At 45.2% G+C, this 12,471-nt stretch overlaps 1 protein-coding gene across 2 annotated transcripts in view; it reads right to left on the reverse strand.

The window, feature by feature from the left end:
* The window catches only part of capn15 (calpain 15), a 34,905-nt gene extending 28,032 nt beyond the window's left edge, over positions 1–6,873 (reverse strand). Inside the window, exon 1 of one of the 2 annotated variants that reach the window (XM_072373155.1) lies at positions 6,575–6,873. Coding sequence is in view for 1 of the 2 variants with exons in the window: in XM_072373154.1 (XP_072229255.1) it covers positions 2,492–2,673 (182 nt within the window). In the remaining variant the exon portion in view is untranslated. Of the gene's footprint in view, positions 1–2,491; positions 4,000–6,574 lie in introns of those variants that run through there. The other variant, XM_072373154.1, reaches the window with a different exon arrangement.
* Between the last annotated feature and the right edge of the window lie 5,598 nt (positions 6,874–12,471).

Consider the following 12,471-nt stretch of genomic DNA (forward strand, 5'->3'; position numbering starts at 1 on the left):
ACAGCTCTGTTTTCCAAAGAAAGCCACAATGTTGGGCAAAGCCTGCATGCCAAATCTATTCTTGAGGCTTGGGGGGGGGGGGGGGGGGGGGACGGGACGACGACTGTGGCTGCAGCCCTGTCTTCATCAGACAGGCAACGGCATGGGAGCACATGCTGAAATATTCAGACATAAACACAGCCAGCGACCATGCTTGTTGAGCCCAAGTGGGCCCGTTTTTAATCCAATTAAAAGTAGGAGAGCGAGTGGAATGGAGCTACAATGAACGCCATCATCCATCATGCTGGGACGGTTGAGACACTGGGATCGACGTTGGAGAGAGCAGACGCAGACTTTGAGGCCTCGATAGCCCCGAGGCCGACACACTAACAGTATGCTTGTGACAGAGCGACAGAGCGGTGTTGTTCTCTGATCAATGCGTAGAGGTGCACTGGGATGCTTTTAATCAAAACAAGAGACGAGACTGAGACCCCAAAAGCTATGAAACACCGCAGCTCACACAACTGCAATTCTGCGTCTAATAAGTCCGCTTTAACCCTGGGTAAACTTTCACATTTGAGGTACTAATTCGGCACATAAAATTCTAAAAAAACAAAAAAAAAAAACAATGGAGAGAAAATGTTTTATGGTACAATCTATTAGAGAAGAAACTGGATGACAGCAGCTGAAAATAAGCTGGGCTCATAGCGTTCTGTTGTTTCTATATTTCATGCTCTGTCACAGCTCAGCAAAGCTTGCCTAATGTTGTTAGGCTCATGCGGCAGTGTATATGTGCATAAGACTGTGGGTGAATGTGTGCATGAGACAGAATTAGCGGGGGTAGAAAAGAAGACGTGCATCGAGTGCTACTACAGAGTCTTTCTAGAATATCTAGTGTCAGTGTATGCGCGTGTCCCTAAATGCCTCCTGACAATAAACACAAATGGACTGTAATGTATATCTTTGCATTTGCGAGCTGAGCTGACTGAGGCTGTCGCCTGATCGGTGATAGATGCACAGGCTTGTTGCGGCAGAGATGCACAAAGACAAGAGAAGATTCTGCTGCAAGAAAAAAAACAAGAACGTTGAACGGTGCAAAACCGCACAGAGAGCACAAGCTACCCACAGGTTTCATTCATAAATTGAGCTGAGGTTGACTGAAGCGTGTTTAAACACCGGGCTTAAACGAGTCGTGTCTGGATCTTTAAAATTCTTAGAGGATTTAAGCAGTGGAAGCCAAGACAACCCTCACTGTTAAATGTGGAGCAAGTGCAAGGCAAGCATTGACAGCAGTCGGCAGGAATCAAGCAAGATGAAAGCCCAACTGGAGACCGACGCTGAATAAATAATGACATCCATTGTGGGGAAATGTGATCGGGCTCTCTGAAAATCAATAACTAACAACCAGACCGTGATGCCCCGAGTGACTCAGCAACAACTTCAATACACTTCAGGCGGTCAATATCAACTGCCTGTTCTCGTTCCGGGAGACATGACCCAAAAAGCTGAGGAAAACTGAAAGCGCTTCTGCACAAGTCTCTATGAGGGTGGTTGAGGAGATCATCTATTGGAAGAAAGTCAGTCAAAACACAAGGCAGAGAGCTCCTAACAAACCACTGCCTTTCAATATGTTGACTGAGGCTCTGAAGGCAGTGATGGAGTGATGGACTGCACAGTATTCCTTATAGATACACTCAATCTTTATTTATGTGCACGTGTCACCCACAAATGGTTGATATTAAAAAAGAAAAAAAGCCTCTTACAGCGTTAGACTAAGAAGCTTCTGTCCACAGAGGGGGTTATTTTGTGAGAAATGAGGTCAGAAGAATGAACAGTGCAGGTGTGTGTGTATATATGCATGCTGACATCATCAAGATAGACTCAAAGACAAGTTACACTCAGACATTCGGAGCATTTAAAAATCATGGATCAAAGCTCGTCACAAAGCCTGATAAGAAAAAGAACAACAGCAAATTCATGCTTTAATTCCCACTGGGTTGTTTGTTTTATTGGGCTCCCAGAGGTCAGGTCAGTCTATCTGTCCAGGCAATCCACTCAGAGCCGCCAAAATTGTAGCACATACTGTACAGCTGAGCTAGGAGGAGGATGGATTTTGTTTTTCAAATCCCGGCTTAGTCAGATTTTGGGAGCAGCATGGACAAACATCCAAATGCAGGCTTTGATCAGGATAAGCTCTGATGAAACAGTGGATGCGATCCACGGCAGGGAAGTTATTAAACCCCTGGCCGAGTGAGCTTTTCAAAAACACTGCGAAAAGAGTGCGTTTCTGGAGAAAGCGCTTCGCACCAAAATGGGCACATCACCTTCTTAATGAAGTAGGAGAAAATACAGCACAAGCGCCTTTCATTTATGCCAGCGTGTGTGTTTACACTCGCGGCTTTAAATGACAGCTGGCTGTGTAATACAACCCAGCCGGGCCAGACCCGGGCCAAGTGCACTCAACTGAAAGATGTGTTGGCACCTGGCTGTCTCGGCAGTGTTTGGCTCTTACCTGCGCTCCCGATGAGGCAGCGGCTGCTGCTGCTGCTGCCGTGTGATGAAGGTTGTGCCCCACACTGGACTGCTGTGGCTGTTTCTGAGCCAGCCCACGGGGGGTGACGACGGGTAGGGGGTGCTGCGAAAGCCATGGTCTGACTCGGTCTCTGCAGCCAGAGATGAGGCCGAGCTCCCCATCGCCACAGAGACGGGAAATCAGTCTCTGAATGGTCTTCGATGAGGGAATTTGTTTGCCCCTGACAAAAAGTTTGGCAGGGAGCCGCCGTTGGAGCCAGTGAGGCAAGTCAAGGTCCTCGGCAACAGTGAAATCGTCCTTCTTTGCAACAGGGAATCAAAGATAAACGTACTCGGAGGATGTGGGTAGTTTTCAGCTGCACGGGTGTCCTGAGCGGACTGCATATCCCATAGTGCATGTGACAGGTTCTCAAGTCGAGCAGTAAGTTGGAGCTTAGAGCGCCGATTTCCAATGCTGCAGCTGGTCTCAGAAAAGCAAAGAATGCAATTTTTCTAAAGCAAAGACTCGTAATCCTCTTTCTTGTGCATTTTACGCTTGTAACACTCTGCACCAAGTCTGCCACTCATAATTCCTTGCGTGCTCCTTCTGTCACATTTTCCCAGCCTGTGCAGCTTGGCTCCTCTTTCTCTTGCACATGCTCAGAAGATCAGCAAAAGGAGGAAAGGTTAAGTACATAATTGTGTTCGCTGTGATTCGATGTTACAGCAGCCAAAACGTACACCTGAAATCGATCATTGACATCACAATGGGATCAAGAGTCCATGAAGACAGATGACGCCGGTTAGCGGTGGTACAGATCTCACAGAAGTCTCAGAAAATACTTGCACAGAGTTATTCAGAACATGGCCACTGGATTAAACTAATGCATTGCATTTCATGGGAGGGGTTTTTGGCAAAACTACAAGTACGCAAGTATTCAAGTCTCCTCTTTCAGACACCCCGGCTGACTAACAGCTGTTGTGGAGGTTCACCAGGAAAATCACCTCAACTGCATTTCTCCCACAGGATAACAACTTCAGAAAGGGCCACAGATCAGATCCCTTACTTAATTATGCAATAACTCATGCATTCATTCAAAACAGAGGGAAACCAGGGTGGTTTAAATGAGTAGAGTTTAAGATGTGCTTTTTTTTTTCCACACTTCAACTGTTACAAGAGCACGAAGAGATTTCAAATCCAGTCACAGGCTCTGAAAGAACTATCCAACAAAACACCCGGGAACAAGGCTCGGTGTCGTGCTGCGGTGTTCTGCCAACGCAAGGACGGCAGATGATCCCAGTTCCCGCTGTTTGAGAGCTGCAGCTTAATTTCTGTCTGATCCCGCCGCCGAGGCCGGCCACTTTAGTTCATCAACTTGCGCTTGGATTTATGTTGACTGCATTTCACAGCGAGTCTCCACAGGCGAAGCAGCTGAGGGAAACAAGTGGCATTAGAGCGAAGCTGTCAGGCGGAGGAGGGCGAGTCTTCGTCAGCTTCATGCATTTCAATGGAGTTTGGAGGAAAAAAAAAAGTCAAAGCAACAGCGATGTTTTGTGGGTTGGCTTTAGCTCTGATATGCATTGACTGTCAGCTGATAAGGAAATCAATGGGCTTCAGCCTCTACCGCGCTCTCCGCGTTCAGTGAACGCAGCATGATAAAGAACCGCTGGCAACGAACGCGCTTAAGGGGTTTCGATAAAGCCAATTAACTGCAGTGCAACGTAGTGTTGGTTTGGAGAGGTGGTCCGCCTCAGTGTCCACACAGCAGTCCACAGGACACGGAGAGCACTGCTCAGGAGGCGATATCCAGCTTTTTAAAGAAAAGTGAAAACACCAGCGATAGTCTCTCAGAAGAAACTCTCATTCGCAAATTTCATCTTCCGCAGGGTCCGCTCCTGCCTGCGTTCACCTCACATCTCCATCGCCAAGCCTTCTTGTCTCATATTAGGAGACATCCTCGCTCCGGTCCCGTTGTCGCCTTTGGATGCGAGGCAGCTCGTAGTGAAAAACTGCTCCAGCCCATAATGCCTGCGCATGTCGATCTCTCACACACCCGTCATTTGCCCCGAGTCTCGCAGTCTCCCGTTTCACGTTTTCCCATCTTTTAAGTCTCCCTCACTGATAGCCTGAGCTCAGTGGACGAAGATGCAATCTCCTCCAGCGGATTACTGGAGTGTCAGCAGGGCGCAGGCGCACTGGCCCAGCGAGCAGAGAAAAGCTGGGAGGCTGTGTTCAAGAGATTTAAATAGCGCTCATCAGAGCCAGAGCCGTATCGGTCTCAGTCATCATGTGAATGGGATCCCAGAGCAATGGCTTCTGATGGAACTCAGATCCAACGACCAGATCTGAGCAGTGACAGAAAACAGCCCTTCATGCTACGAAAACAACATATGCAACTGTCCAGCCTCAGTTGTCTGTGTTCTATTGGGGAAGAGGTCTCACCCATTACTCAATATCAGGGGGAGGTGGTGAATGGTTAAACGGAAGACAGCTGTTAGGATAACACCCACTGTTGCTCAACTGTCCCTGTGCATTACATCCATAAGAAATCAAACTTTCCCTTTCTGTTTTTCCTCCTCAAAAAACAACTTTCCTGGCCTCATTCTTGACCCATCCTTCTGAACAAATGTAGTGTTCGATTGGAAGAAAAATGTGAAGAAGAGGAAGAAGAAGAAGGGGGAAAAAGCACTGCGCAACCAGACCACGAGAAGTCTATGACAGCATGTGTTTCTCTGGATCTTTTGGAGACCTGAGGGCAGTGAGTCAGTCTCATGCGTACTTACAGTGTGACATTTTTTCCAGACATGAGTTTGCCTATGTGATGCGCAAGAGCAACACATCCACAGCTCCAAGTATGCCACAGACTGAAACTGGTTTGTCTGGTAAGAGAAAAAAAGCGACCTATGACGTCTGCTGTGAAATGGTTCCTGTTGTAGCTCAGTCTCAACAGACAATGAGTGCAATACAGAAGAGGTCAAGGCCCTGCGAGCGAGGCGAGACAAACAGCTAATGCTCGACAGCTGATGTTCTGAACAAAACCCGGTTAGACAACATTTACAATGAAGGACAGTCAAATTTTACACGAAAACGGCTTCATTTGTGAAGCGGCTTGCTTGGACCGTAGCACTAAGATGGCAAAAAGCTTCCCAGTCATGCAGCCAAAAGCAGAGGAAAACAGAGCGTGAAGAAAAGTTGAGGGACTGCAGCCCTTTTGTGAAGGGCGCACCTGTCCAAGAACCACCTGTCCCTCTGCAAGCCGGTAGCAGGAGATACAGCAGCTGACACAGCCAGTGCCAGAGGGAGGGATTGGGTTTCATTTCTATTCCCAAGGGAGACACCGAGGAAAGAAGGGGAAGTGAGGATGGGAGCTGATTTCATGGTACATTGCCAGTTGTCATTTCTTCACCAGTGGACAAACCGCCTCGGTGGACATGCTTCAAAACCTCATCACAAACAAGAAGGCTGCCCTTTACACGCTCCCTCTCAAACACATAACGTAAAGACGTTCGTTGTTACCTTTAGTTGAGCTTAATCTTTGAATTGATGACGATTCTATCGTTAAAAACCTCAGCTGTAGAAGTGTCTTCAAGTCCAGGACGGAGTTCACATATCATCCAAGCCACTGAGCTGACCCAAAGCGAGTCGATGTGGCGTTACTGTGCCTGGATGCAGATTTACCCCCCCCCCCCCCCCCCCCCCCCCTCTGATCCCGCCTCACGACCCCCCAGAAACCCATCAACAGACAGAAAGGATGCGAATTTCTACGTAGTAATTGTGACATTGTGTCCATCGAGGCGGTGGGATTTTTGAGGAACTCCGCAGACCTTACGTGAGATTCGTGTTGAATATACAAGGGGAAAAAGTCAACCCATTGGTGGACAAACTGTAAACCCGCGAGCCCTGCCACTAAAACAAACACTAGCTATACCGTAGCTGGATGGAAACTGAACGGTCCCATTGAGACGAGGGCGCCGGGGAACCTTGTAAACAAAGGCACTCTTTTTGAGTTATCTGGTCAACATTGCCGACGCTATCCGACATCCGTGCACTAAGTGAGTCCACTCGCCAATCGGTTATTCTTACCTCGGGTCGGGCGGGGAGGAATTATTCCTGCTTTTCGGTCGTCTCTGTGTTAACTTTTCACAGCCATGGAAGCGATAAGTTCCTCACCGGGTTGTACTTTGGTCACCCCAGCCTTCCTGGGCTTTATCTTCGCGTACTCCACTATCACCGCATACTTGAAACGTCTGCGTCAGACACGTTCATATACTGTTTTATTTCCACTCCGTCAGGTATTAGCGATAGTGATGCGACCGCATAGGTTTACCTCAAACAGCCCAGGAAGGAACGGAAATCTCTACGGAGCAAATAGAGAGTGCACCTACGTTAAATGCGTACAAAGCAGCTCACACAGTGCGTAAGACCGCAAGTCTGCGTACGTAACACCGATTGGAGAATGGCAGACGGAAAAACTCCATTTCCCAACTGTAGAACACGGACATTTCAACAAGGATATCCGGGTATGACTGTCGTCACATTTGACAAGCATAAACAATCGGTATCGATGTAAATATTTGACAGTTAAGTAAAACATATTTATGTTGAACTGTACGATTTAACATTTTTCCTAATCAATATGGTAAGTTTTCGATTTTTACTCTTTTAAAAACAAGACTAACGGACGATGTTATTTTCCTTACATGTCGAACAGTGGCTCTCTCGTGCCATCTAGTGGTAGATCTCATGTACGAAATTTAAAATGTTTTATTTGGACGAAATACATTAGTTTCAGCACTCCATTAATTACATCAATACAACACTGTTTTTGTAATAATTACAGATTGTACTGATTGTGTATTTAAGTCAAGGAGGATATTTATCTACAGTGACTCATTTTACTTAATTCTTAATTAAAACAATGTAATAATACTGTATTATCTGTTTGCCTAAAACCATCTATGTTTCCCTCTGTTTGGAAGGACTGGAAGGACAAAAAATAAAATAAATCAATTAACCAACTGTATTCCCTTCTTGGACATCCTGCATTGAATAATGTTTTAGGATCATTGCCAATCATTGGTTGGATTGACTGCAGGGCAAAAGGCATCTTTCAGGCCCTGTGTGGAAAATATCTTTTTTTTTTTTAACCTATTTCTCAAGTACATCATTTTCAGATACTGTTAATCTGTTGTCCGTTTTTTCTTAGGGCCGGCCACTTCTTCTATTGTCCTCCACACGTCCACCTTCCTCAGTTCTTTAAGGACACGCTGCACACCGTGCTGAGACGTGCCGCATTGATGGTGAAAAAAACCACCACGAAAGGCCTGTCAATCCCTGTCGTTGTTGACATTTTTCATACATGCAAATAAAGACGTTGAAACAAACCATCTGTCTTCGTGGCAGGCTGCTAGTAGCAAAGTGCCCAAAGATGGCAAATTAACTATTTGGCTTTTTATACTTGCATGAGTCATGAGCCAGGATGAAGTGGCTTAACAAACAAACTAACTATTTAAAAGATTACCAAAAAGTCTGACTGCTTGAAAGCAAAACTGAAAGAAATTAGGATTATTTCGAGACTTTTGCACAGTACAGTAAAGGGGAACTTCTGTTTTATCTTTAAAATGACTGAAACGCTGAATATTGCAGCGCCTTCCTTCTTAGCAGTGAATGTGTTTGTTTATTCATTTTTTATGCATGCTTGGTTCACTTCTCAGTGAGCACTCAAAATCTATCTGAAACATTGCGAGAGGAGAGTTGTACATAGTTAAACGATTTCTGTCTCAGTGTCATTGTGTTCACAAAATGTCTGACTCTTCCCCACAGTATGAAATAAAATAAACACAACTGAGCAAACAAATAATCTCGTTTGAGCCTTTGCTGTTTTATTTGCCCAGCTGAGTTGGCAGCTGTGCCTTTAAACATTTGTACAGTTTAAATTTCATAAGATAAAAAAAAAAGTAGCATGTGAACCTGCAGTAGGTCTGGATTACCTTTGTTAATGCCGGTGTCACCCGATTTGTTTGAACCGGGGAAATTGAAAGGATTAGGACAATGCCTTCGGGTGATGAAATATCAGAGTAATAAGTCCAAACCCCATTAAAGTCTCATTAAGATAAGTGTTCTGTTTGAAGTCAATCACAGCTAACTTTGACTGTGCCAAGTTCCACTCCGAAACTACACTAAGAACATGTCAGAAAACCTGGGACACCCAGAGTTGGAGTGCAAGCAGAACCTAATTGTAATTTTCACTGATGCGTTGAAAGACGCGGGGCAAACAGACGCGTTGTCTTCAGCCAGGAGACACTAACCTGTTATCTGCTGGATCACAGTAATTTACCTTCGGTGCTGAGAAAGGCGGAGCAAAGCATCCCCTAAAAGCAGCGGGCTGAGGAGAGGAGAATGAGTCTGGGCGGAGAAAGTTAGCCCACCGCTGGACATTGTTTCCTCACATGTGATATAAGACTCACGGCGCTCACAGGATCCGTTCAAATGCTTGCACAGATATTGCGAACCTCTTGCTTTTGTCGCGGCGACAGACGTTGAGCGGCGGTTTGACGGAGACTAACCACCGCACGCGCCGGGAATACATGTTAGCAAAACTCAGCTTCTTCGTCAAAACGGTAAGAGAACATGAACGCATCTGTCCAGGCTCTTTTTTTTTCGTCTCCACTGGACACTTGTTATTCGCCGGTCATTTCTCTTCTGTTGAACATGTCTCCGGCTGTTCTGTGCTAACTTTTCAGAAATTCCTAAAACTCTCCAGCCAGTCCACTCCAGTCAACTTGTGCTGGGTGTATAGTTTTCAAAGGCCAGTGTCGGCGCGCACACACACTGTTGTCATGACAATGCTCGGGAAACCCAGCGCGAGGCACGTTGAGAGACACAAAAGACACCAGCTGCAGTCTCCAGCTTTTCTTTGAAAAAAAAAAAAACATAAAAAAAACGAAAAACAGCCATTCCCTCAAAAGTTAACAGAAAGTCTCAAATAAAACGCTCTTTTTCTACTTTTTAAAATTTCTTTTACAAAGACATGCTGCTTTACATTGTGTCACCTTGTGTCACTGAAGTGAAGTGCGGTTTGGGAGGTGAAGGACTCAGAGGGATATGTGAAAACTGTTGGGCTAAGGTGTGTCCTGTGTTTATATGAGACGAATTGTGACCCTGCTATTCAGGAAAGGGATGCTTTTAGTCGGCTCTTTGCTGTTTTATGGCCAGCACACATGTGGAAATGACTGGCTTCCACAATAGTGGAGAATGAGCAACACAATTGTCTAAGGGGAAAAGGAAAAAGATGTGTGTGTGTGTGTGGGAGGGGGGAGTGGGCAACAGTTATGTGAGGAAAAGAAAAAAAAAAGTGAATATGCGAGCACGTGTACAGATGGTGGGATGATGGGGCCAGGGTCACTTTAAAGGGTCATGGACTCATGTGAAGACAGCAGGGGGGCAAAGTGGAGTGTGAGAACTGTGTATGTCACAAGTATAGATGCGCAGAACCACATAGCAGACACATCGAGACAGAGCCAATCAGGAGCTGCAGGCGTGAATGAAGCTAATGACAAGCAGGGTGAGCTCTCGCCTGTGGTGACTCATGATGATACTTGTTTACAGACTTGTGCGAAGGGAAGTTTTCACAACTCCAGGTGGTAAAGCCTGACACGATTGTGGACCGGTGCCCGGTTTGCCATGAAATGCTTTGTTAGCAAAATACTGTAACAACACCATCCAGTAGTACAGCGCATAAGAGTCAGAAGTCAAAACTGCCTTTGTAGTATCGTGGCCTAACCCTGAAGCCAGGCGACGCACTGCTAAGCCCATTTACGGAAAAGTTGGAACGCTTTCAACAATACAGTAAGATGAACAGATCCAGAGTTAGCTACCAGCAGCACAGTCGGTAAAAAAAAAGAAAAAAAAGAGGTAATGGAGCATATTGCTTTACATTCTGATTACACTTTTTAATCGTTTGGGAACCCAGGACTTTAATTTTGGCAGTTTTGCAAGAGGAATCATTGTCCATTTTTGCTGAATAGAAGATTTAAACTGCTCAACACTCCATAGTTGTAGTTGTCTGATTTTCATATAGAGTGAAGTCTGGCATTGTTCTGCTGAAATAACCACAGACCTCGCTTTGATGGTGGCACCTGTCTCAATATTTCAATATAAGCCTCAGAATCAATGCTACCTTCTCACTGCAGGTCGCTGATTCCCTGGGCTCTGATGCGTCCCAACGCCATCACAGATGCTGAGTTTTGCACCTTTGTCTGACAGCAGCCTGGATGGCTTTTCTTGTCTTTGGCATGTAGAGCCAGGCGTCAGTTTGAGCCCAAAAGCAGGTGAAACGAGAACTGATCTGACCACAGAACACGTGTGCTGTCTTTCTGCCAATCTGACATGAGCCCCTGCCCAGAGGGTATGACAGCGTTTCCGCGCTGAGTTGATCTATGGCTTTCTTCCTGCATAATGCAGTTTGAGGTTACACTTTGGATGCGGCGCTGTACTGGGTACAGTGACAGGAGCTATATCATGATGGTTTCTCATGCAATGCATCATGAGGCCTCGACGGTTTCCCGCATCCAAAAGTGGTTTCCGGCCTTTACTTTAACACTTTGAGATCTCTCCCGACTCCCTGAATCTTTATACAGGGTTATGGAATAGACCAAAGTTTTGTCTTCCACTCTTTCTGATATTCACCAGTACACGCAACCCATTATTTTACTGATCTTAATGTGTGCAGCTATTTTAGCTATGAATGGCTAAAATATGAGGGAGACCAGACTAGAATAAAGCCTGGAGGCTTACGTTTTGTTTTGTGTTTGTTTTGTACCTAAGTTACAATTTTCTTTGTGCTAAATATATTAACTTTGATATATCTGATTCTTTTTTTTCCCAAAATGGTCGAAAATTGGGGAAAAAGACTTGAGTTTGCCTGTTTGACAAACATTCAAAAAGAGAAGAAAAGCCCACATGGTTTATAAAATGTGTCATAAAGGTGGTATGAAAATGAAAGATTCTGTATTTTCATAACTGGAAGCAACATTACGCTTTTGGTACTAAAATGAATAATGTGCAATGTTTGGATGACAGAATCGCTGTAAACTATGTGGGGTAGATGAAGAAAAATATCAGTATTATATACAGTATTTCAGAGGGAAATACTGGTTTTGGTGAAGGTGTTCGTAAATATATACAGTTTGATAGCAGTAACCTTTAAAGTCATAGCAAAAGAACACTTGAATATAAGCGAATAGCTAAATAGAATCAACAGTTGCACGTTGTTTAAAGGCCCCACATTTGAAAAACATTGCGTCTGCTCACGGCAGCCATAGAATGAAACGGTGGCGGTGCCTCACTGATTATTATCCGTTCTCAGGCTCTATGGCAGCCCACCCCCTCTGCTTGTGTGTCGGGGCATGCAGCCGCATCTTCACAGCCTGGCTTGCGCCCGCAGGGCCCTGCAAGCACACCGGCAAAGACACATAAAAACATACACGCACACACTCATTCGGTCGCTCATGCGCATGGGGCAACATGAACAAGCCTACATCAAAGATACATCTGTTTCTTATGCATGTTTGATAGGACAGGCAGGCAGCGGCTGGCCACTGCTCCGAGTTACAGAACAGATTAGTATGCATGACTAGGTAGAGGCAAAGTGGTGAATGTGGATGACTGGTGTGTGTGTGTGTGTGTGTGTGTGTGTACAGTTTAAATAGACAAATTAGACACGAGGAATGTGTTCAATTGTTGCTTCTTGTCTGTTTTAGATCATTTTGTTTTAAATCAGAGCTTGACATCTGTTTGGCCTGTAGGTAGCATTTTTTTTTTCTTATTAAGTTGTATGAGTCTTTTTTTTCTGGTTGATGGTCTTTTTCATCAAATGTTCCATGCTGGGACAAAAAAAAACAAAAAAACACTTCCATTCTGGGACTAAAACTGAACCCAACCAAAGGACATTCGTGATCGATGGTTGTTTCCATTTGTTT

This window comes from Leuresthes tenuis, unplaced genomic scaffold, assembly GCF_036924035.1.
Source record: "Leuresthes tenuis unplaced genomic scaffold, fLeuTen1.0.hap1 SCAF_20, whole genome shotgun sequence".
Taxonomy (NCBI): domain Eukaryota; kingdom Metazoa; phylum Chordata; class Actinopteri; order Atheriniformes; family Atherinopsidae; genus Leuresthes; species Leuresthes tenuis.